At 42.9% G+C, this 26516-nt stretch overlaps 2 protein-coding genes across 2 annotated transcripts; one reads left to right on the forward strand and one right to left on the reverse strand.

Moving 5' to 3' along the window:
- Positions 1-213: 213 nt before the first annotated feature.
- Positions 214-10388, forward strand: CHRNA6 (cholinergic receptor nicotinic alpha 6 subunit). Its single transcript, XM_014882357.2, has 6 exons — positions 214-482; positions 2839-2978; positions 3718-3762; positions 4794-4903; positions 5045-6029; positions 8956-10388. The coding sequence occupies exons 1-6, from the start codon at positions 404-406 to the stop codon at positions 9076-9078; spliced, it is 1482 nt and encodes a 493-aa protein (XP_014737843.2). The 5' UTR covers positions 214-403; the 3' UTR covers positions 9079-10388.
- Positions 10389-12439: 2051 nt separating this feature from the next.
- CHRNB3 (cholinergic receptor nicotinic beta 3 subunit) lies at positions 12440-25653 on the reverse strand. Its single transcript, XM_014882404.2, has 6 exons — positions 25279-25653; positions 22079-22230; positions 20973-21017; positions 16422-16531; positions 15315-16197; positions 12440-14029 (listed from the first exon to the last, which is right to left on the reverse strand). The coding sequence occupies exons 1-6, from the start codon at positions 25319-25321 to the stop codon at positions 13895-13897; spliced, it is 1368 nt and encodes a 455-aa protein (XP_014737890.1). The 5' UTR covers positions 25322-25653; the 3' UTR covers positions 12440-13894.
- Positions 25654-26516: the final 863 nt, after the last annotated feature.

The raw sequence follows: 26516 nt of genomic DNA on the forward strand, positions 1-26516 counted from the left end.
GCATTAGCACGGTGAGAGTTCTTAACCCTTGGGTGAAGGGCTGAGTGAATGCTCTCCCTGCTCCCTGATGGCTGTCCTGAGTCTTGCCTTCCCCCTCTCTCCTGCACTCTTACACGTTCCCCGAGGCAGGGGTGAGGGTGGCTGGAAATGTGAAGTCACCTGATAGGATGCTGCCTGACTCCCTTCGCTCTGCGTGGCATCAGCTCTCCTTGCCTAGTGGTAGTGAAAGCAACTCTGCAAGGCTTTGCTCTGCTCAGCAGGCTGCAGAGTTTGCTGCAGATGCAAAGCAGAAATCTATCCTTCTACTGCCTACTTACCATCAGGAGGGTTATATGTCTTCTTGCCCCTTGTTTCTTCCCCCAAACCTCTGTTCTCAAAAGGAAGCTCTGTTCTGCTGCTAGCAATGCATCCTGAGACGTGGCTGTGTTGGTGTTGCCCTGCTTTCTATGTGTGGGCATTCGTGTTCACATCCTTGGTTAAAGGTAGGCTCTCTTTGATACCGGTTTCTAGAGTATTTTCTAGTTACTGTCTCGTCTTCTGTTTTCTTGAATTAATTCAATGTAAAGCTTCCATCAGCTATTTCTAAGCTGAAATCTGTAACATTTCAACAGTGTTTGAAAAAAGCTAAAGCAATACTAGTTCTCCAATGTAAAACTCTTCATTTTTGTTTGATAATTAACAGAAGAACTGTTTCTAGAAAAAAATAGAAATAGGTTAGGAATCCTAGTAATTTCATTTGGTACTTGAATTTTCAAGTGCATAAATAATGCAGGCTATGGATGCGTATGGTTGGTGCTCACACTTTCGAAAGTGAGAACTTGGTCTATTTTTGTTCACTATGGCTTATGATCTATTTTTTAAATATGCTGCATAATTTCTATTCACAACTCTCACTGAGTTTAGCAGGATTTTTTGCTTTTAGGACACATTTGTTTTGAAAGCCTCACTTCTGCAGATGACCAAGATGTGTATTGAATATAGTGTTTGTTTTAACAAGGCATAAGAAACTGTCTTAAAACAGCACCATGAGATAAGACCTAAATACTTTTCTGGTTTTGTTACTTTTTTTAAGCATGGGTCTATTAAGAAGCCAGTGGGAAAATTTCAAATGAAACATGATTTTAGACTCATTTACTTTAGTCATGAGTTTTCATATTCCCATGGTAGTGTACTTCTAATCACAGTGCTATGAGTGGTGATTATGAAATCTGAAAAGAAAATTTTTAGTTCTGTTGTGACTGGAAAAATACATTACATAAAAGCATCCAAACTTTGTAGACATTCATGTGTCTTCTCTGAATGATGCTGAAAGGATGAAATAAACCATAAAATTTTCAAATTTTTACTAGAATTTTCTTTCCATTTAAGTAAGTACTGGTAAGTGACCAGTAGCTAACGTTTCATCTTGCAGTTATGATAATCCCCTGCAATTTCAGGATGCTTTGTATCACCTTAGAGGTGAAATCTCTTTTTTTTAGAGCAGGAGAAGGACAGTCTAATCATGAAAATACAGCATACTGAGACCAAGTGTCTCCCTGCAGGACATCTTCACATCCACAGGCCCTTGTGTTCACTGAAGGATATGTAAATTGCAAATTTATGTCCTATGCTGTGCCAGAGACCATGCTGCCTGGCACAAACCCCTTTTATGTTTAATATTTGCAATGATATAATGGTTGCTTGTCTGATGTGTTCTAGTGCAGTCTCGAACTAATGCAAAAAATTTATGAAAATTAGTCTGAGAACAAATTTTTCCTCAGTTGTATCAGTAATATCTTTGGGATCATCACAAAGCTTTGATAACATAGCTGTGTAAAACATGAGAAGGAAATTCTAAATCTTGACCTTATAAAGTATTTTTATTTAGGTGCTGAATTACAGTAATGTATTGTAATAACAAAGTTATTCAAGAAAGTTGTTCTTCTGAGCTGATGATGCCAGATCCAATAAAATTTAATATTTTGCTTTTGAAATAGAAGTATATAGCCTTTAACACAGTGAAAATAACTGTTTCAGGTTTGGACTATGTGTAACAGGTTAGGAGCATTCTTCTTAACTCTTCAGTGAGTCGCCAGCTCAGTGCCTGTCACATACTTTGTTTCTTCTAAGCCATCTGGTCTGTTCTTCATTAATGAAGAGGGGCTACGGCTGTGATCAGCTTGTTCCCAAAGAACAGTTCTGTAGTACATAGATGCATGCTATTCTACAAGAAATGTTAATATTTCCACTTTTCTCTTGTTCATAGAACTTTAAAAATTAACTTTCTGCAAAGAAAAATTGTGCTATCTAAAGAGTGGAAATATCAATCATGGGGATAAAATGCAGTCATAATGTTTAAGATTAGGAAGCATCATTGTAGTTGCCTTATCACCTGATAAAGATTTTGATACTGTAGTTTTTGATACAGTAGTTGCAGCCTCTAGTTTGTAATTTCTAAGTAGCTATAGTTTTCATAAACACCCTGTTTTACCAGGAAGACTCACAATTCTACTTCTACTGCCACATTTCTTCTTCTTGTATTTCACATCACCTTATTCTACATTGATGTGATATCGGGGTGGGGCAAATGGTAGTTCATAGGCTAAATCCAGCTTAGGAGACACGACCACTGAAGCCATTACCTTACTATTTGAGGAAACAAGGAGTAGCCAGCATTCTGCAGGAGGATGCTTTCAACTGACAGCATATTGGCAACCTCTCCTCGCTGTGCTCTGGTGGCTTTAAACATGGTCACAAGCACAGGATCCAGAAATACAGCACAGACTAGTATGTTATCCAGCACCTTTTTCCCCTTTTTCTTACCTCTGGCTTAGCTGCTCTTTATCTTTACCAATACAGATACCACAGCCTGCGAATCAGAGGAACGGTTGTTTCACAAACTCTTCTCCCAGTACAACCAGTTCATTAGGCCGGTGGAAAATGTGTCTGATCCTGTCACAGTGTATTTTGAACTGGCCATTACCCAGCTTACAAATGTGGTAAGACTCAGTACAGAATGCTGCTGAGCTTTGGGGATGGTTGTAAACACATGCAAATTGCTGAAGCAGGAGATGTAGCTGTGAGGGCTGCATGCACCCACAACTCTCCTAGATTTCATTTCACATGCGTCTAAGTACACATGCTGAGACTATTGCTGTTCTTTCAGTCACATGAGTTGTTCCAGTTGCTCGAACAAATGGTTTGAATGGCACAGATTCATTTCCTTACTCTGTAGCATCAAACCCCTCTGCCTCAGGTAGCAGCTGTGGGCTCTCTAAGCTGCTATACCTCTGCTCTAGAAATAGAAATAGAATTTTGCATAGAAATTCAAAACACGGTGATACAGATGTCATTTTTCTTGAATCTCAACCAATTCTGTACTGTGTAAACAGAGTCTTTTAAACATTGAATCCAACAAAATAAACGGCCACAAGAAGAAGCTTATTCCTCTGGTACAGGTCAGAGCAATTCTAGGTTGTGTGGTCTCCAGATACTCAAACACCTGGCAAAAAAGTCCAGCTTTCTGTATTTGTGATATTTATGGGAATGATTTTTCAGTAAAGTTTTATTAATTTTTCAGTAGGGTTGCACATGACAGTGTACAATGTGTAAACATCTTGAAAGATTTTAGAAAATATCTGCTATCCGTTAATGTGAAATTTTATTTTCCATTTTTATGGGCTATGTTTTTGACCATCTCAGGATACTGTAACTGTTTAAGCCTGTGTTTCTTAATAGGATGAAGTCAATCAGATTATGGAGACAAATTTGTGGCTAAGACATGTAAGTGACTGTTTGCATTTCTCATGCATTTTGCATCAAAATTATGAAATATCTGTTACTTGTAAGTTATATCTATAAAATAAGTTTTTGTTTTGTAACAAGGACTTTTAAAAATTAGAAAGGAGAAGCTACACATTTGAAAAATAATTTCTTCATTCTTTTTACCTAGAAGTTACATCTTATTTATTTCCTGTGGGATATATTCTCCAACTTCATGATGATTGGTTTTCTTCTGGAAAATCTAACTCCTTAAAGAGTGATTAAATATGCAGCTCTGCAGTCCCAGGTCATCCCCACCAAAATACTTATTAGAAAAAGGAACACACCTTCATTATTCCAGATAGTTTTAATGTCTATACATAGATAAGGATCCTTAAAGGACCTAAACTGCTGAGAAAATATACCTAACTTGCACCATGTCTTTCAGGCACTGATTGTGGTCCACACAAAACTTTCTGTAAGAGATACAGTACTTACAATAGATGAGAGACCATGAAGCATGATAGAGCAATAGACAGCAATGCAAGAGAGCTGCTGTGCATCCCTTGCTGCCCTGACCTGGTATTTCAGTACTTCTGTGGAGCCAATACTGTCTTCTGGCAGCAGATGTCTTTTCGTGTGCAGGGCTCAAACATGGGGGTGCTGGTCTCCTCTGGTGCTATCCTCCTCTCACCTGTGGGGTGCTGCAGCACGACCCCTACTTGCTCTCAGCAGTGGGGACGTAACCTTTCACAGACAACTTTCACTTTTCTGTACTGATGTTGCAAGACAGAGGAGAGATCTCGGCCTGCCAGCAGTTCATAGAAATTGACACCCCATCCTGTCACAGAGAAGAGAGTAGCAATCAATGGGAGCAGTATTCACATGTGCCCAGTGTTTCTCCAGGTCATGTCTTGCTGTCTTTTGGACCATTGTCCCCTTCTCCACATGCTACACTTTTACCATATTCCTGTCACTGTACAGGAAGATCTGAGAAGCAGATATTTGTTGATAATTTAAGGTTTTATAATCCTTGTCCATTCTTCTTCTAGATTTGGAATGACTACAAACTGCGATGGGATCCCAAACAGTATGATGGCATTGAATTTGTTCGGGTACCAGCAGACAAAATTTGGAAACCAGATATTGTCTTGTATAATAAGTATGATGATTCACTTTACCCATTTTATTGATTAATTTGAATCTTTCTCTCAAAAATATCCACTTGCAGCACCTATGAAAACACCCATTACATTTCACTTTCATGGTAATTTTTTGTTCTTTGCCTCATTTGTCTTTCCAGTGCTGTGGGAGATTTTCAAGTTGAAGGCAAGACCAAAGCTCTCCTTCGCTATGATGGGATGATCACCTGGACCCCACCAGCTATTTTTAAAAGCTCCTGTCCTATGGATATTACCTTTTTCCCATTTGACCATCAGAACTGTTCACTTAAATTTGGCTCATGGACCTATGACAAAGCCAAAATTGATCTTCTCATCATTGGATCCAAAGTAGATATGAATGAGTTCTGGGAAAACAGTGAATGGGAAATAATTGATGCTTCTGGCTACAAACATGATATCAAGTATAACTGCTGTGAAGAGATCTACACAGACATAACATACTCCTTTTATATTCGAAGGCTGCCAATGTTCTACACCATAAATCTGATCATTCCTTGTCTTTTCATCTCATTCCTGACTGTGTTAGTTTTTTACCTGCCATCTGATTGTGGTGAAAAAGTTACTCTTTGCATCTCCGTGCTTCTTTCTTTGACTGTATTTTTATTGGTGATCACAGAAACAATCCCATCCACCTCTTTAGTAATTCCCCTAGTCGGTGAATATTTACTCTTCACAATGATATTTGTGACTCTGTCAATTGTCATCACAGTGTTTGTCCTCAATATACATTACAGGACTCCAACGACACACACAATGCCCAAATGGGTAAAAACTGTCTTTCTTAGCCTGCTCCCCAAAATCCTGTTGATGCAGAGGCCACTAGAACAGCAGAAAAAAGCCACCTCCAGAAAAAACAAGAAAGCATCAGACAGCAAGTTGGGCAAGTCAAAGTACAGCAAACACAAAGACACCAAATTGCACAAGGGGCAGCAGTGCAGTCACTGTGACAAGACAACTGAACTCCCTACCACCAAAAGACAGCTGAGCCACCAGTCACTGAAATGGATGGCAGAGCACATGGAGTACTCCCCAGAGGTGAAGGATGTCATCAGCAATGTCCAGTTCATCGCAGAGAACATGAGGTCTCAAAATGAAACCAAAGAGGTAAGGGAGGTAACCATCCCATTAGGGCCTGTTTTGATTGTATTGAAATCAGTGGTGATGACAACGTGGAGTGCCTGTGTGTAAAGATCAGGGGCTAGGTCAGCAGGGCACATGTCCTGGCAGGAGTCTGTCACACACCTCCTAGGCAGGATGAACAGGCAGATGATGTATTCTATAGGAGGCTGGAAGAAGTATCATAATCATCCACCCTTGTTTTCATGAGGGACTTCTAATTTCCAGGAAGCTGCTGGAAGTATAACACAGCAGAGAAGAATCAGTCTAGGAGGTTCCTGGAGTGTGTGGAAGATAATTTCCTGGCACAGGAAGCAAGCCAAACAGGGAAGCTGCCCCACTGGATACATTGCTTGTGAACAGAGAAGGACTAGTGGGAGATGTGGCAGTTGGAGGTTGTGGGCACAGCGTCCACAGAATGACAGAGTTTTCAATTTGGGGTAGATTTATGAGGGTTGCCAGCAGAACTGAATCTCCAGCAGCTAGACTTTGGCCTGTTTAGGAAATTGATTATCAGGGTCCCTTTGGAGTGAGTCCTGAAGGTCAAAGAAATCCATGAAGGCTGGTCGTGGTCTAAGAAGGAAATCCTAAAGCAGTAAGACAAGTCGCTGGGGAAGAAAACCATTTAATGGGTTTTCTTGTGTAAGGTCATAATTTTTTTTTCCTATTTGGGATTACTGTTGTAGAAAATGGTGCACATTGGAATTTAAAGGATTCTGGGGCCACATCCTCATGTGTAAACACAGGGAACTAAAAGAATCTGCAATAGGATTTTCTGACACCAAGAATTCATAAGGAGCAGAAATTCTATGACACTTCAAGATATTTTTTAAAGTGTTTAGAACCTAATGAAATATATATCTTTGATCTGTCATGGAATTTTTGCTTTTGGTTTTGAAGTTCTTTAGATGCTCTATGATGGTCAAATCCATTTCAAAGCAGATTTTTTAAAAAACCTACTGTATTTATATTGAAAAATCACAAAAACTTTATATGGGAAATTTTGATATGCATACTTTCTATCAGAATATTTTGTTGAAATTTATACAACTTCTGTGAAACCTGAAGATGACCTTTAATCCCCCCTTTCTTTATGGCCTGCAGAAAAAGTTTCATCTGAAAGCAAAATCTCTAAATTTCTGAATAAAGGAGTAGAGTTAAGCTGGTGACTGAATTCACAGAGTGAGCATGTAGTACGTTCCAGCCTGAAGTAAAAGACAGGAATCTATCACCATAGAGGAGGATGGGGATTGAGCTGAGCCCTGCTTAGTACCTGTGGCCTTAGTGCTTTGCTTAACTCAAACATTTCAGCCCTGCTTTCATTATTACATCAGCTGCATAAAACATATCCATGTACTGATTCAGCTGCTTTCTCTGATGCTCTCCCAAAAAGAAAAATTTTGCATGCAGTTGTTCAAATAGCTTGCTGTCTTGATTAGACAGCTCAGGAGAAGTTCTCCTTTGCTAGTTTCACTGATTTGCCTTCTGCAAATCTCTCCTGCCACATGAAATTTTATTCTTAGTCCAGTGTGTTCATGAACAGCTTTGTATCTTACGGAAAGCATGATTTTTCATTTACAAAAATCCTCTTTTCAGGCAAAAAACCAGTATGTGTTCTTAGGCACACACTGAGAAAAATTATTCTGGAGGCTGCTTCTGCTTCAGCCAGATATATAAAGCAGTATGGGTGGTGTTATGTACTAGTCCTATATAAATAAAAGCCCTTTAAAAATTGTAGAAACATTTACAGCTGTTGGAGTTCTTCCTTCGTGTTCTTTCATGTGAAGTACAGCTTCCATTTCTGATTTTCAGAAGTCCTCCAAGATTCTTCCCTGACTGTTTCTATCCATGGTCGTATTCTTATCTATCATGGCCACCCTCTTTTTCACAATGTATCACTCAACCCAATATTAATGACTATTATAGCTATCCTCTTAATAGCTCTGGGAGACTGGATAGGATTAAGCAAAATACATGCTTGTAAAATCTTACCTTACTGACCTGTTTCTCACCTGGCTGAATTGCCATTATCATACTTTACATGCTCAAACTTACACTACTTAGATTTTACTTACACTCCCCAATACCTGCTGCTGTATTCCTCACCCTCAACACTACCAAAATTCTAAACCCAGTATTTTCTTAGATGAAAACATAATAAAATTGGGAAAACAAGTGGAATCCCTCAGCAGAGACCTCTTAACTAATCACTAGTTTATATGCATGAATGTTCTTCGTATGCAGTGTTTCTTGCGCAGTACAAGCTTAAAGGCACAGTATAAAGGATAAAGGACAGCAACTTCGTTGAATGTAGCTCTAAGGTCTGTCTCTCAGCCATACAAAATCCACTGTGTCCTGCTTAGCACATCACACTGCAGTTTGCTCAGCTGGAATCCTTGTTTTGCCATAGTCCATGTGTACGGTTTCCTGAAATCACTGGGGCTTGATTGGCAAGACAGTGTTTCAAATCAGACCAAGATAGCACACTGTGTCTTGTGTGGGCTGTCAGAATAAATCCTTCACCAGGGTTAAGTGATGTGCAGCTACGATGGCTGTGCCTGCTGTTAAACCACTTATTCTGCACCCACCACATAATCAGGTCTTATTTGTTAATATCAGTGTCACAACCATGGATGGGCTGCCCTCAGACTCGAATATTTAGAACAATTCATCAGACTAGGAAAGTGTTGTATGTTCTCAGCCAAAAGTGGAGAAATACCATTAGAAAATCAGCCCACTCCGAAGACTTGAAAACTGCAGCAACTATAAGCATGACAAGCAACATTCCTGACTTGTATGTGTGTTTTTCCTCACATTCAAGAGCACAAGGGACATTTCTACTGCATAATGTCAACCCATAATTTTATGTAACATTATATATAATTTATCCTTCTCTTTTTTTATTCTCTTGCAGGTGGAAGATGATTGGAAATACATAGCTATGGTGATAGACAGAGTATTTCTCTGGGTATTTATAATCATTTGTGTGTTTGGGACTGTAGGGCTCTTTATCCAGCCACTAATAGCAGAGGCGTAACTCAATCCACTGCTTTTTATCCACTTTTGATCTTGTTTCATTTTCAGTTCAGAAATTTATCTTCTATTTCTCTCCTCTAACCTAACCCCTCTGCTCAGCACCCAGCCACAGAGGGTCCCAGAACAATAAAGTATGTGTTTACATTTATGTTTGAAATCAGACAGATCTTTAGCATTTAATTATGTTTGAAGACAAATGGACTTAGCATTAGAATGTGGTTACTATGTGAGGCATACACATTTGAAAAGTACATGCTTCTAAAATCTTTTAAAATTAGTTTGGTCTGCCACTCACCTTTCCACGTGAACAAAGTCCCCTTTACTTTTTGATAGTGAGTACCAAGACCTTGATGAGCTTCAGTAGGATTTCCAAGGCACATATCTCATCAGGTTAACAGTGGTCCTAGCCCACAGGTTCTGCTCTGAAAACTCTTGCTTGCTCAGGCTCAGACATAAACCTAACAGAGAAGGGCTTGTCCCTGAGTAGCTACTTGCCATAGACAGAATTGTTTTGACAGCACTGGATTGATCTGAGGTTTTGTCTTTTTAAAACCCAAGACCAACCTAGATTACGCACATCCCAGCAGAAGGCTGGATACCATGAATCCTGTGGAAAGCCAAGCACCTTGTTTCAAGCAGCTGTGCAGCCGTGTTCTGTTTCCTGGCTCCTCATGAGTCTGTGCTGTGTGTGCAAACCTGTAACTGTAGGGCCATGTCCTTTGGGGTTGCTGCTCTGTAACCAGGTCCCAATCCTAGTGTGCTTCTTCCTGAAGCTCTTAGAAGATGCGTTCCTGATGTGGTTTCTATAAAATGCGGATGGTTTACCCTTAAGTCCCTCATTTGTTTATATTTCTGTAAGTTTTGTGCTGAAAGATTCTCCTTTAAAAGGCACTATTAAACCAAATGGCTCCAAGAATACAAAGCCTTTCCCTCTTATAAGAGCCTCTAAATTTAACTGTACAGTGTCAATGCAGTGTTTTCAGTGTCAGCCACGCATCAGTCTCTGCTCTGAACATCATCAGTCCTTGGAAAGTAAGACTCCCTGTTTCTGAAGTCATTGACTGGCCTTCTACTATTTTTTCATGTTTCGTAATAAAGAGAATATTAATGAATTAGTGTATATGTTAGAGATAAAGGTGGAATGACAAGAATCCACCCAGTCATGATTGTAGAAGAACAAGTAGAAGAAAACTATTATTTTTTGTAATCCCCCTGAATGTTGTTCAATTATGTAGTGACTGTCATAGAGATGTACGATAAAGCATGGTTTATTTTGTCAGCCTGTCAATTAAATGTCACTCCTGAGATACACCTTCTTGAAGAATTTGTGGTTTGTGGGGTTTTTTTAGATTTCCTGTTGTGAAATGTGTTTATAGATGCTACTAAATGACATTTACTATACCGGCTCTTTAATCAGAAAGAAGGTGAGGGAAAATAAAGGAAATTTGAAGAGGAGAGCTGAATTCTGAGCCTAAAAACTTCATTTTTATGGGAAAGACATCTGACTGCCAGCATTCACTGTTACACTCTATGACCATCCAGACCATGAAAATATTGTGGCTGAAGGTGCATTGCATCAGTGTCTTAAACATGACAGCTACAACTCCACAGTCAATAACCTGACTTTAGCAAAATCCCTGATTTACAAAGGCATCTTGTCTCTCTTTTTAATGTACTATTTACCCTTCCTTTCTCCAACTCATTTTGGAGCCATCTTTTGCATTTCTCAGCTATATTTGGCACATTCAGTACGGGGAGCCTAATGTACTGCTGCCAGCTTTGTGAAAGTACTTGACTGATTATAGAGAGTGGAGATGGGGGACACAAGAAGCATATCAGTATGTCATCCTGAAGAAGGCTGCAATAGGGGTGCCCCTGCAAGCAGACATGGAAGAGCCCACACAAAAATTATGTTGTTGCTTGCCCCAACTCTTGCTGAAGGTTGGAGGCCCTTCTAAATAAAATAACAAGAAAAATTACAACTAGAGCTGGAGCCATCCCAGATGCTGACTTGGGTCACACATTGTGCACAGCCACAAGAAAGGTCTATTCTCACCCCATCAGCTCCAAAGTCACATTAGCAATACCCCTTATTAATATGTCTCAGTGATGAGTGTACCACTGGCAGCAAGAATTCTCCTCTCCTTGGGAGTGAGGGCATCTATTAGTTAACTTTAAAAGCACAGAAGAAAATCACCAGCTCAACATCTCTTTACATTCTCTTCCCAAGGGAGACTATTCTTCCAGTTTGTCTCCACTAAAAGGCCCAGAAGAGTTTTTCATATTTATCTTTTGGTGAGCACGTGACATAGATATTCTTGCCAAGCAGTGCCAATGTCTTGGCAAACCAGTGCCCAGAAACTGAGGCAGCACAGGCTGGGACAGTATTAAGGTGGAGGGTTACTGTTTTGTTTTTTTTAAGATCTGCAATTTGCAGTATTGTCATCCACAGGCAGAGCAAGTGGAAGGCCCCATTGGAGGACTGTCTGCCCAAATGTCCTCCCTAGTTGTGTTTTTAGTGGCAGACTGTTGTGGAGTACATGTTGAATGCTTTTGTGGGCCAGCAGCAAAAAGATTTAGAGAAGCTCAGGATCAGGCAGCAAAAGGGAACGAGTAGTGAGACTACAAATGTAGTAGTACCAGATGCAATGCTAGGAAGACTTGAGGCCAGACGTCATACCTGTGCAATTTCCATACATCTCCAACACATGAGCTCTGCTGATCTTCATCAGCATAAGCCAGAAAAAGCAGCTTGGCATCAGACACGGATGTGTGAGACAGAGCCATGTGTTGCCTGTGGGTGGGCAACCAAAGTGTTGCATGGTGGAGACAGGACCATCTGTCAGATGGACACCTGAGGCAGTTGCCCAGGAGAGAAGGTTGGCATCTGTCATGGCTAACAGGCAGCCTCCTGGAAGCAGTGCTCACAGGGAATATCTATCACCACTGGAGCTCAGGAGTCTGGAAGTACTGCAAAGAAGAGCTTCCTGGCTCTTTTCCTACAGGCATTTCACAGTACTAGGGGAACAAATACACCTTATGCAAGAAGAGAGGAGTGACTGATAGAATGGTCAATGTGTATTAGTTTTTTATGCCACTATCTTATGCTAAGACATCTTTCTGTGTATGCTAAACTAAATGAGTTTATTCCAGCAATACAATAACCACATCTGAATGCTTCTTGCTCAAACTCACATAGAGAGCTAAAAAGCAATGAGGACTTTCCAAGAACACGCCAACCCCTCTGAATACACTTGGGACAAAGCTTTTAAAATGGGCTACAGTCTAGCTTTGTTGACAGCAAATCAACAGCAAACCCCAGTGTAAGGACACTCCAGGAATAATTTACTAAATACATCTTTATTAATAATGATTGCACAAGTGGACATAAGTTTCTGCATTGACACATTATGATGGGATTACATTAACTCATGGAGGTCTGGTGTGCATGCACAATCCAAGCACAAGAACACCTCTCTGTATTTTTAACACTTTCTAACCTCCATCTCTAGGGAACAGTTTCAAGGCTAAAACTTTAACACGTATTTAGATTGTCAAAAATTGGATCTCCAAATCCTTTTCTAACCTTGAAAACATTTGCAAGTTCTGAATAGGATTTTCTAAAGCACATCATGTTGGAAAACACTGTCCCAGCAAAGGTGGTGAAGGCTTCATTCCCATATTCAAGAGCTTCACCTGGGTGTTTTCTGTCACATCTCACTTATATAACTTATATAACATTTCTAAGAGCTGTTTCTAATCATGCAAAAGGATCCCCTAATAAATGAATCAAAGGCATGAAATTCTGAATTGCCTAGGAAATATGGACAAGCCAACATCCAAAAATGTATCTTCCTGGTGACCAGCCCCCTCTATAGCTCTCAAGAGAAACCCCACTCCTGTAACAACCACAACTTTCATCTGCCAGAAGAGATGTCTCTAGCTTCCCTCCAGCTGAACACTTCAGGAATATCACTGTTACCTTATGGAATAACATAGCTATCTTCGCTTAGGTGATATTCCACTTGTGAACAAGTAGGTGAAGTAATAATAGTTTCTACATGTGGAGCATGGGGAAAAATCATCATTTTGTCAGCCTTCTGGTACATTACAAAGCAGCAAGCAAAATTGCAAATAATACTGGAAAGTGGGCGATACCTTGTAGCTTCCTAGTGGCAGAGGTGAGAGACAAAGTGTGCATGCCGTAAAGGCTGGTAGCAGGTGATCAGTAGTAGATTCTGCCTCTGTCGAGCTGATCCTGCAGCAAAGTGAGGCTAGAGAGTCAAGGTTTTGAGCATCTCATCTAAGAATTTATACTTTTTCTGTTGAATATGCTATGCAATTGCCAGTTCTGACATACGCATAAAGCAACCTGTAGACACTTAGTGGTTTTTACTTGGAAACACAGGTAAACTGAGTAGAGATTTGTGTTCCTACTGTAACTTCTTCTACAATGTAGCATTTTAACTGGCCTTTTAAGTATAATGATTGTACAAGACCTTCTATTTCCAATTTTAACTAATAATCTTGGCTTTTGTAGTAATATAACCAAGCTAACAACAAAATAATTATAACTCAGTTGTGCGACCCCAGTTCACTTTAGGCCTTGGCTGTGCACCAAGCTCTTCTCTGATTTCAGCAAAATCTGTAAGTGGTAGAGTTATTATGAAGACTGAAAGCACTAATAAATACCCACTGTTACCATCACCTTCCCTCATTCATGCTGCTGCTTCCCCTCTTGTACAGCAGAGACCAAGCTCCAAGGCACCACCGTCCCTTGGCACTGTACTTGTTGTATATGACTCTGGGAGTAGTTTCTACAAAGTGTTGTTCAACCACATCCGTAATGCAGGGGTAAAGATGAGAACTGAACCCATCACTGACACCACCAGAAATAACCACAAGAAGATCCGATCCAGGACTTGAGCTACAAATTTCCAGTCTTGTACAACCTGGGAAGGACAGAGGGAGGATAAACATAAATAGTAACAAGCCTGGTACTGTGTTGATACTGCTACATATATTTCAGCTCCCCAAATCTGGTTTTAAAATTAGAGGTTTGTAGTATGTGGCAGCCTTAAACTAACAGAGATCACCACTTCAGCACTCATAGCTGCAAACTGCTCAACCCCCTAAAACAATTCCATCAAGATCTGTGCACATGGTGATGAGATTTCCTCAGTCTGCACAAAAGCTTTTAGTTAAGTGCATACATGGAAATTTGCAGACTTAGACTTGAAGATGGCTTTACAGTAAACCATGTTTCTTTTAACAGATCTGCATTTCCTTCTAAGTGCCAGGATGAGGCTCTGGCATATCACTTGGACACAGGCATTGATTCCAGTACAAGCAGTATGATTTACTTGTGTTTGCTTAAGTGATTTGTTGACTCAGATTGGGTACACTCAGGAGGGGAGTTTTGAATTGTGAGCGCTGGCACAACTATGCGTACACAAAAGTGCTATTTATTAAGGTTAGCACTTTTTATTCACCTTTTCATTAAAATAATTTCCACTTCAAACAAGATTCAGTCATGGACAGTATGTGTTCACATACTGCATTTTTTATTTACTGCTCTTCTTTCTGCTGTAGTCCTCTCACTGCAGTTTCAATGAAGCCCTAGCTCTTGCTAGGAGGGTGCTAGCAGAAGTTTTTCCAAATGCTGCTAGCTGCATTGCTCTGCTGTCCTACTCTTGCATGAGATGCATTGTTTGCAAACACAGAATTTTGCCCTTTTAAAAGCCAGGAGGCGAAGGATAGTAGTTGGTAGCTAATCTAAGCAGGTGTTAGTGAAAATCTAGACCTTCACTCAAAACAGAGCAGCTACGCAGTGCCCAGTATGTGCTGGGAAGCCAGGACTGGCTCCAGCAAATGCCATAGATTGCCTGTATGAAAGTGTGAAAACTGCCTTTTTTGAGCATATGACAGTTTAGGGGCTTCCAGATTCATGTATATCCCGAACTTATACAGGACAAGGTTATTAAAATAATCCCATACCAGGAATTCCTACAGGAGAGGCTCCTGGAATCTCTCGCATCTGTGAAGAGCAGAGACTCTCCCAGAGCAAGACACTTCTCCTTAAAGCTATGTGTCATCTCAAAAAACATATTATTTATCAAGGTCTGAGGAAGAATAGGTGTCAGAGGAGAACAGGAGGAAGAGGCAAAGGGAAAAGCATGCAGAAAAGGAAAGGCTTGGAAACCATTGCTGTCAAGGAAATGCCTTCCCTCCACCTACCTGTCTGATGAAATGCTCCTTTTTAACGTGCCTGGAAATGTACCGAATGGAGTCAGCTGCCTTTTCCAGAAAGGCAATAACAACTTTTTCTCCGTCTTTTGCTTGCTTGTATTTCTGCTTCCCCAGAAACTTTGATTTCGAGATGGTTCCCTTTTCTTCAGTCTCTGAGAATGAGTAGCGATCTACGTGGCCCTTCATGCAGAGCAGACGAGGCAACTTCTGGAGAAAGAGCCTTTTAACCCAGGGAGCCATGGGGTGGTAAGTTGCTGAGGATCGGTGGTGGACATTGATAACAAACACAGTCACGATGATAGAGAGGGTCACAAAAATCATGATGAAGAGCAGATACTCACCGATCAGAGGGATGACTTTGGAAGAAGAAGGGATTATTTCCTCAATCACTAAAAGGAAAACAGTGAGGGAGACTAGAACTGATGTCGACAATGAAAGCTTTTCTCCTTCATCTGAAGGTAGGTAAAACACCAGGACAGTTAGAAAAGACAAGCCCAGACAAGGGATTATTAAGAAAAGAGTGTAAAACAGTGGAAGACGCCTCAACACAAAGGAGTAAGTGACAAATGGGTAAGAGTACAGTCCATCCTTCCTGTTCCCTTTCATACCTTTGGCATTTAAGATTTCCCACTCCCCATTATCAAAGAAGTCTTTCCTGTCTACATTTTCATCCACTAAAATCAAGTCCACCATATTGCCATCATATGTCCAGGACCCAAACTTCATGGAGCAGTTCTGCCTGTCGAAGGGGAAGAAGGTCACATCCATTGTGCAGGAGCTTTTATAACTGGCTGGTGGTGTCCAGGTCACCACTCCATTGTACTTCACTATGGCTTTGGTCATCAGGGATCCCTCAAAACGTCCGTCAGCACTGGGAATTAGACAGGAAGAAACAGCACCAAGTTCAGGACTATGTTTGCCCCAGTCCTACCCCATTTCAGCTCTGCTTTCTATCCCTCACCTGGAGCACAAGGTGTGCAACATTCATACTGCCTAGAGAAGCAGCCTTCTGGCAGCACACACAAGCCTCACCACAGCTGACATGCCTTGCCCAAGCTCTGGCCTAAGCTCAGAGCAAGGAGCCACGCTACTCACTTTTCAAACAAAACAATGTCAGGAAGCCACAGAGACTCAGAGGGGACGCGGATAGCGGTGATCCCACCATATTCCTCTGGATTCCAGGAGAGTTTGTGGTCAATCCATTCCTGTAACAAAACAGCAGAGTCCTCTGCTCACTCACATGCAGCAGCCTCTTTCAACCCTGCATGTGCCTCATCAACTGCATGCACAGCACAGCGGGCACAGCCTGGCATGAGGCTGCTCAGCTGCAGATAGGCATGGCTGGGAGGGGTTAATCCCCACAAGCACTGCCCATCCAGACACAGGTGAAACCCAAGAACCCAACCTTAGGATGGTGACCTCAAGGCTGCTTCTGGAGAGCACTTGACTCTCACTTCCCTCACCACCCTGCACAGACCACCTGAGAATAGTCTAGAAGGAAGGAGCTACTTCTCTTTAGTGCAGCAGCTTTCCTTCCCTCTGAGAACCAGCCCAAGCTGGTTTTGGTTGGCACAGATCCCATGGAAGACCCCATGGACCCTAGGTGGTGTGGGTACTAGTACTCAAATGAGCAGAGGTGGCCTTAATTCACTTGTCAGTGGAGATCTGGCTTTTTTCAGTGAATGGAATACAACACCTAATATCAGTACACCATCCTTGCGAAAAACAAATAAATTGATCTGTCAGCAGAAATACCTGCAGACTATTGCAGGAAAAGTAATATGATGCTGTTGTAAAGTATTTGGTTACAAAAGCAGGGAGCATCCTCTCCATTTTCATCATGCTGAACTCTAGAACAATTTTTCTCTCCTTTTTTGGGTTTTCAGATAAGGAGATCATAACAAACTGGCCCTAACAACCTGGAGATTTCCACAAAAAAGCAATGGAAAATCAGCTCTCTGATCTCTGTTCATTATTTATGAGGATATTCATTTGTCTTGAAATAGCAGCAACATGATGCAAGAGCTGTAGACTGTGGTCAATACCAAGAAGTGGAAAATGAAACAGTTTCCATTAAGCTGCAGCACTAAGAGATCTCTAGGGATGTGGAGGTCTCAGCCTTCACTGGGCAATTTCCTCCATGACTGAAGGATGAACCAAAAAAGCAATATTGTCTATTAATTCTCTATATTCCCTTCTTATTTCTTTGATTCCACATGCTTTTCAGAGCTATATCTAGAGACATTTGTTATTTTTCAGGTGTGGAAAGAGAAGAGGGGCCATTGCTGCTCAGAGCGTCACTATCAGGGACAGAGAACTTCAGCATTTTTAGCATTAACCAGTTTTAGCATTAGTTTTTCTCTGAGGATGGGTATCTAACAGATGTCTCCAGCAGCCTAGGCTGTTAAGTGGTCACAGTCTCACGTGTGTCCTGGACGCTTCCTGTAATAGGTACAATGAGGCTTAGGCTGGAAACGTATATCATGCAAGGGGACAGTCAGGGCTGAGGAGCAACCAACACAGTCGTCTTGTAGTCTTTACTAACACAAGAGCAGCAAATACCCTGTGAGCCACCTAGAGATAGAATCATCCCTCTGGAGTTGAATTGGAGCAGCCCCTTGGCCTAGGTTATTTGCTCCATCTGCAATACTCCTCACTTTCCCCCTGCCTTGCACTGATTTCTCTCCCAGCTAAAGTGCTCTTTCGTGTCTGCAAGGCAAATGGTTGTGTCTTCTTACTAGAGCAGAAAATAGATTGTGTGCAGACTTCGAAAATGAGCAGTTTAAAACAGGAATCTCCCTGTGGGCTATGCTGATACAAACTGTAGCAGCAGATGCATGAGGCTCTTTCCTCTCTTTTCCCTTTCTTCCAAGCGGCTCCAGACATTGCAATCGCTCTCTCCTTCCTCCAGTTCTGCCAAATTCCCATTTCTGTGCTGTCATTGAAGAGTTTAACCCAACGCCAGTGGGACAAAAAGCACTGGACCCAGATTCTTGACCTTGCTAGTAGACCCCATAGCTTGCTTGAATGCAGACACTTCTTCAGAAACCTCTGAACCTTATGTGTCAGCCTGCCTGTGTATCAAGTCCTACTATCTCAAGCATCAGGATATTTGAAGTTAAAAAAAAAAAAAAAAAAGCTGGTGTTTAAGCTTTGCTTATCCAAGCAAAGTAACACTCTTGCTGAGAAATTATTAAGGTGTTCAGGAGCAATCAGCATGGATTCACTAAAAGTAAATCATGCTTGACCAACCTGATTGCCTTCTGTGGTTAAACAACTCCCTGGATGGACAAGAGAAGGGCACTGGATATTGTCTACCTTGACTATAGCAAGACTTTCAACACTGTCTCTCTCACAAAATCCTCATAGGCAAACTCAGGACGTTTGGACTGGATGAGTGGACAGTGAGGTGGATTGAGACCCAGCAGAACGACAGATCCCAAAGAGTTTGTAATCAGTGCCACAGTGTCTGGTTGGAAGCCTGTCACTGGTGGTGACCTCCAAGTTTCCATACTGGGCCTAGTATTGTTAGACTTTTTTACCAGTTACTTGGATGAAGGGGCAGATGCTTTCTCAGCAAGTTCACTCATGACACAAAGTTCAGAGGAGTGGCCAATACCCCAGAGGGCTGTGCTGCCATTCAGTGGGACCTGGGCAGGCTGGAGGGATGGAAGGAGAAGAAACATCCAAAATACAACAAAGGCCAATTCAGGGTCCTGCACCTGGGGAGGAACAGCCCCAGGCACCAGCCCAGGCTGGGGGTGACCTGCTGGAAAGCAGCTGTGTGGAGAAGGAGCTGGGGGTCCTGGTGGACAACAAGCTGTCCATGAGCCAGCAGTGTGCCCTGGGGACCAAGAAGGCCAATGGGACCCTGGGGTGCATTAGGAAGAGCATTGCCTGCAGGTCAAGAATAGTGATCCTGCCCCTGTGCTCAGCCCTGGTGAGGCACATCTGGAGTGCTGTGTCCAGGTCTGGGCTCCTCAGGACAAGAGAGGCCGGGAGCCCCTGGAGCAGGTCCAGTGGAGGGCAACAAAGATGATGAGGGGACTGGAGCACCTCTTCTACTTTGAAAGGCTGAGGGAGTTGGGTCTACATGAACACACAACTTCCACAGCACAACATCTGAGTCAGGCACAGGTATTTAGTGCTCAGCCTGAGCTCCTGAGGGCACTTACACATGTGAAAATCACAACCTGTGCCTCCTTTTCCACTTCCTTTGCATTACCTTAGGCCCTGATGTTCTCAGCCCATCAGATGGAGAAGTGGTATTAGAAATAATAACAACTCCAGAGAGCCCAGCTCGAGGAAATCACAGTCCTGAGCTCCCTGTGGAGCTGCTGCTGCTGCTGAGGATTCCAAAGGTTTCCAGAGAAATCAGTACGTCTACAGTACACAGGGCTTGGACCTGCAGGTGAAGGTGGGTGCTACAGCCTGCAAGGAGTGTGGTTTGGAATGGGGAGAGGACAAATGAGGGCAGATGAGGGCTCTTTGCAGGAGGGCTCTGCCGTCTGCCCAAGTGAATACTCAAAGTAAGGGAGCCAAGACGTGGCCTTGTGCACAAAAGGGGCTCTACAATTGCAGCTGAAGGGTGGGAAATTGCAGTACTGCAGATAATTCAGGGCAGGCTCCTAGTAGCTGTATTTGGATCAGAGAGGAATTTCTCCAGCAAATAAGGGAAAATCCTGTCTTCCCCACAGTGAGGGCAAGTCTGAGATTTTCCCTCTTCAAGTGACAAATCATCTTGACACAAAATAACCATATTGGTTTTAGGGTCTTGCTCCAGCCAGAATCTCACACTCACTGCAGCAATGCAGGACCCAGACTGAGACAAAAAATTAGTCAAAAATTTCTCATCCACAAGCCCAGCAACCCCGAAGGACCTTTCCCCATGGCATGATTTCAAGTACGGTTTGTTTTTATGTCCTTTGCCTGGGATCAGCTGACATCTTTACAGATACTCACAAGGTTGAGAGACTTAAAATAATTGTCACAAGGTCAATAAGCTGGTGCAATGTAACCTAAACCATAAACAGCATTCTTCAAGAGTGAAGAAGAAAGGAGACCTAACAGTTCAACTTGCACATTTCTCACATTTTTATAAATCACTGTCAGTTCCAGAAGCAATTATGATAGAGAAATCAGATTCATTTGCCACAATTTTTAATGGGAAAAGGTCTGTGGTGTGTCTGTGTAACACACTGGCCTCTTCTTTCTCTTTACATATGCTGAGGAATGAAGAAATCTATCCGAGGCACGAGTCTTGGCTTAGGCAAGGGAGATAGTACTTGTGTGACCTCTGAGTCTAAGATAGGATAGTCCCTCAGGGCCCATACCACACCCCAGGGATAGCCACTGCAGTACCAGCTGTGTTGCCTCCCTGAAATACAACTGGCTTGAGCACACAGCTGGGGTGCAGGTCAGGAGACAAGGGTACCCTATGTCCCAGAGGCCAACCTGCCTGCCCTTCTGTCTCTGTACATTTGCTGGAGAGAAGAGTGAAGTACAAACTTCAGGTTAGGTATCTTGGTGCTGGCCACTCAGCATCATAAAATGGCATGGATGGCACAGCGGGCAGCAGACTGAGATGGCTCCTGAGCTCAGCAGTTCCACATGGGGAAAAGGGAGGTCTGATGGGGTCTAATTTACCTGTTTCAGCCACACGTTGGTTGTCATCAGCTGATTCTTCTCATCCTAGAGTGACACAAGGGAGAAAGGATTGCAATACCAAAGGAGTCATTAGAAACAGACCCTATGCCTGTCGAGTCCCACCCTGTGCCAAGACGAGGGGATCCCTATGGTTCTGTTTCCCCATGGGCTTGAGCTCTTCAGTCACCATTGAGGGAAATTGACTGGCTTTCTAGGTGCTGTCCCTGGTATCCCTGGGAGCCCTTGAGGCTGGAAAACCGAGGTCTGGCATTTCACAGGAGCTCAAAGGAATCATATGCCCAAGACCCAGGGTGTGTCAGGGCTCAGCCTGCAAGGGGTATCAGGTCAGACAAGGTTGTGGGCTCACAGGATGGCTCATCTCGCAGCACTACTCAGCCTGGAGTGAGTTTGGAAAGATACAACCTGAAACCTTGTCCTAAATATGTAAATAAAGCACAAAACTAGAGAGAGCCTTCCAGGGCACAAGGAGACATTACCAGGGGCTGTGGGATGTAAGGAGCACACTGTTGAGTGGATACCTCTGGGCATTGTGCAAATTCCGCTGTGCAATGCAGTGGAAAGAGAAGGGAAAATTTCCACATGGGCAGAAACACTGAATTATCTATTTTTCCTCTAGAGTTTTATCTTAGTGACCAGCTGGGTTAAGACTTGAACTACCTTTGGCCTCAATGCAAGCTTGCTTGGAGTGAATAATATCCAACCAGCTCTGATGCTTTCTCAATCCTCTCTGGTAGCTGTCTTTTCATTAAACTGCAACATAGATGTCAAGGACTGTTTGGCATGAGTTTTTTGATTAAAACCTTATGGAAATTAGGCCTTACTCCCTGAGAACAGCAGGGGAAAAAGGGCCTTCAGGTTTCCTTCAAAACAAATGAGTCCTCCACTCCATGCTGGGGGTGGGGGGGAAGAAGGTCACCATTTCATGCTCATATCACCAGCACCATTTCATGCTCAGTGTTTTGCTGCCCAACCATCACCGTGCATTTCTTGTGTCAGGAGGAAAAAGCTAAATTACATTACCAGTCCTCACAGGTGAAGGCACAACTATGTTTATAAAAGAGATGTTTTACTAATACAACACTTACCACATCCACAAGCTGTGATATTTTTAACCCAAAAAGGACTTTGATGGTGTCATTGGAGTTTTCTACAGGGCGGACCCATTTCTGATAGCCTTCAAATAAGTGCTTAAGGAGTGCATCTTCATTTTCAGCAACTGAACTGAAGGCATTCACATCTGGAAGAGAGCAACACAAAGTGCAGGCACCGCTAGAAAGCAGGCATGGAGAATGCAATGACCTGAAGAAATGAGGCAGAGCAATGATGTGAGGGAAACTCACCTCTGGGCAGATCTTGTCTTGTACAGCAAATTCTGCAGGAATTCAGACCCACAGACTCTTAGCAGAACCAGGGCAAGTGAATGGAAAGACAAGATAGCCCAAGCCCAAAAAAAATCATCAGACCAGTGATGACTTTGTACTAGGTTTATGTTTCCTATGGCCTTTTTGACAAAGCAAAAAGAGCCCATATGGCAGCAGCAGGAGCTGGATGATGCAGTCAGGGCTAGATCTGCCAGGCAAGCACAGAGCTGTCATGGTGTGTACCTGCACAACTTGTGACTCTCACAATCATTGACACCATGCTCCCCCTTCCCCCTGCTACCAAGAAGGGCTAAGGGCAGTTCAGACCCTCCACCCTTTCCCAAACTTCAGCCCCATTCCCTGTGACGTTGAGCTTCTGACATGACCTCCATCTCTTCTCTTGTGCACATACACAGCAAGCAAGGGTGAGAAGGATTTTACCTCTCTTCAAAGCCATCATGGAGGAAAAAAGACTGGCCCCACACAGCAGGGATCACAGCCAGTCTTGCTGTGTCAGCAGTCTAAAAGGACCTCACAGGACACTGTCCAGAGCCCAGCTTGTGCCCTGCCAGCCCCAGGGTGAGCAGGACATCTGTGCCTAGCTTGCCAAGCATTAGTTGCAGGAGGGGTCTGCAGGCAGAGGGTCATGGCCCATGGATGGTGCCAGAACCTGACAGTGGGAGAGCTCTGAAGGGCACAGTCAATATGTTCACACAGTGTGCATCAAGATCAGAATTAAGGCAGCCCCCAGCAGGGTCTCTGTGCGCATGGAGAGAAAGGGCATTCAAACCCAGCAACCCCTCCAGAGAGAAAGCTGGAGGCAGAGAGTCATGGTCTGCCCCTACATGGAGGAAAGGATGTGACCATGGACGACTATCTCTGCCCCTGTCCTCTTCCCCACAGCTGCTCCCCATCTCTGAGCACGACAGGCTCTGCAGCCTCCTCCACCTCGGTCAGGGTCTGTCTGAGGCTGCAGACAAGGCCAGACCTGGCAGCAAGCAACACAGCTGAAGAACTGCCCAAAGCAAAAACCTGCTTTCATAGCAGAACTTTCCATGGGACAAAATAATTCTTTAATGCTGTCTGGATCCTCTTAGGATAGCACAAGGTCCAAGCAGCACTGTCATACCCCACTTCCAGCCACAGTAAGATATTGTTCCTCTTTGAGGAACTCCGCAACCTACTGGTTGCACTCACAGGACAACAACTTTACTGTCAGATGTTCTAGCACAAGCTGTGCTTGTCCTCTATAGCTGGAATAGAAGTGTGGTGGGGTTACCAAGCCCCGGGCGGGTAGAGGCTGGCTGGCCAGAGGGAGCATTCACAATCATTTCCACCTGCTCCATCCCACAGCCAGGCGTGGCTCATGAAGCTGTCAGCACAGTTTACAGTGGTCCTGTGGCCACACTTGGTCTTGTCACTTTGTCACAAGCCCTTGAAGTCTGCTATTTCCACAAATGCCCCTTCTGCTTGTTCCAGGGTTTATTCTCATGCCAGAGCTGACCCTAACATCACCACAGCAAATGGAGGACAGAGTCTGCAGTCTGTCTAGGAAACTAGATTGGCTTCCCAAACATGGCAGATGGGTATTGCACCTGCAACCAAAGGAAGAGAAAGAGGACATTTCTTCCCCCTCACTACCCACAGCCTCAGAGGTCCAACCCTCTGAGATATAAGAGTCTTTCCAGAGACTCCATCTCCTACATGTTTTGCTTTCCATTTAGGAGATTCATAGGGGTGTATGGTTGTTAAAAATGGGAAAAATAACAGAAAAGCAATTAAATAGAAAAAATCCATAACCCCAAAATATGCAGAATCAAAACCAATTCTCTCTTAATGTCGGATTATATTGCTGTTTTTATTTGAGTATGACATCCTGCACACATGCACGCAGCCACACACCCTGTGTCCGTGGTTGTGTAAGACCTTCCTCAAAAGAAAATGGTGCCATTTCACAGCCCGTATCTCACATAAAGTTCAGGTACATAATGCTCCAAGTGGGTATAGAAGACAGGTGGTAAAGCTGGGATTGGGGCTGGGTATATTGAATCTCATCTGCTGAGGAAGATACAAAAAGGTGAAAAAGGCTTAAGGAGTCTCATAAGGAAGAAAGTCAGAAGGAAGAAGATTGTTGCCTCTGTAAGACAGCCTCAGTACTTGCACAAAGACAGTTTAAAAGCAGAAGTTATTAATTAATGAGAAATAAGAAATATTATACGGGAAAACAGTCCCAGTCTTTGACCAAGCCCCACTTTATGATTAATCTAGATAAAGCCATGAAGAAAACATTGAACAAAGTAGCACTGTCTTTGAAAAAAACAGAGAAGCAGCCATAGGACAGATACATGCCTGAATTTACCATATGATGCACTGAGAAACAAGAGCTGGGGAGCTCCCTGTCAGGTTAACGTGTTCAAGTACTCAAGCACTGTATGACATCTCCCCATCTCCCAGGTTCCTGTCTCTCTCTGTGATCTGCCCAAGTTGCTGCTCCCCACGGGTGCAGAACAGAGTTCTGGGACCGAAAGTCTGCTAAACAAACGTGCAAAATACCCCAGTAAGTACAGACAAGACACTTAGCCTTTTCTCAGTTTGCCTGAAACATTTCAGGCTTTTTTTTGTGATAGAAATTCTCCCTTAATTCCCTTTAGCAGCCAAAAGTCGAGTTTAGGATTTTTTGTCAATTTCTAGCCAGCAATTGCCCCACCACCAGTTATCAAAACCTAGTTGTCAAACTGACTGTGGTTGCAATATAGAGGCAGCAACTGATATAACTCTCTTCTGCCACTCACACAGCACTTAAAGGATGACCAAGGGAAGCCAGCATTCCCCATGCCCCAGAAAGCAGCAGCTAACCGGCCAGCAGAAGAAAAAACTTGAACACCTGTGCTCAGCTTGGAAGAAGAAGAAGAAATCACACTTACCTGAATGGCTTAGACACAGCACAAAGAGCACTAGGCAAAGCATGGGCACCACCGTGGCTTTTCCTTTAAATCTGCTCTTCTGTTTTCATAAGCAAATCAGTCTCATCTTTGTAGGGGACTAAAACAATCTAGCTGAGAATCAAAGACAGTTGAGTCTGCAAAGCAAGGCAGCACCTTTCTAGCCTTATCTTGCCCTCATTATGACGCTTGGTAAATCACACTTCATTGATTTTCAGTCAGCTGTCACATCCCGTCAGCCTTAGGCTCTGGGTCCTAAACTCTGACCGATCTCTTTGTGGCAGTATTTAGGTAGCTATAAGCACTGCAATCTAGGAGCATGCAAGAGGAAAGTCTTTTAAGGAGGCAAATTATCTTTTGTTATACTGCTAACTGCAGCTGGACAAAAAAAAGTAGGCTCCAGTTCAGACCAAAGATAAATCAGATACCTTAAAGATTATCTCTTTGCTCCAACTGTATCAGTTGATCCAAAAATAGAGACAGACTCCCTACAGATCTAACTTAGCTTATTCATTTTTCATGCTACGCTTGCTACTCTGGAGCTATAAAATGGATTTGGAGGGCAAAAAAAATCCCAGTAAGATGCAAGTGGAAAAACGATGCTGATTTCTAAATTTATATCTCATACACAAAACATCACAGACAGCAGCACAGAAATGCTTCCACAGTACTATCCACTGGCACATCTTAACAGAGAATGTTCCCCCGGGGTCTTGTGTATAATAACGGGAGTGAGGATTATTTAGCCAGTTCCTCTTCAGTCAGACCTCTGTCAGTCCTCCCCAGTGACACCTCACACAAGGCTCCTTTCAGAAACCACCAGAAATCGCTGATAATCAAAAGGGATGCAGATTCCTCTTTTCCCATCCCCCTGACACTCCTCTGCTGAAGGACATGATGATTTTATGTGTTTTCTTCCCAAATGAGAGTTACTTTGGCATATCTCTCCACAGAGGAAGTTTTCTCCTGAAGTTCTCAAGTTCAAGGAAGAGGCTTGCAAAATTCTTTTAGCTTGTCTCCAGACTCAAAACTCTTCCTGCTTAGATTATTTCTTGCTAGCTATTCAATTTTTGTTGACTTTTGTATGGGAAGCCTGGTGTACTTCTTGCAGTGGCCCAAATTTTGGTACAGTCACAAGTTTTGTGATTCAGATTTGCCTTATCTAAGGTCCTCACAGCGGATTGATAACTGGCAGCTGTAATCTTACCAGATTATTCAGC

The sequence above is a fragment of the Sturnus vulgaris genome, chromosome Z, assembly GCF_052056855.1.
Source record: "Sturnus vulgaris isolate bStuVul1 chromosome Z, bStuVul1.hap1, whole genome shotgun sequence".
Classification (NCBI taxonomy): Eukaryota; Metazoa; Chordata; class Aves; order Passeriformes; family Sturnidae; genus Sturnus; species Sturnus vulgaris.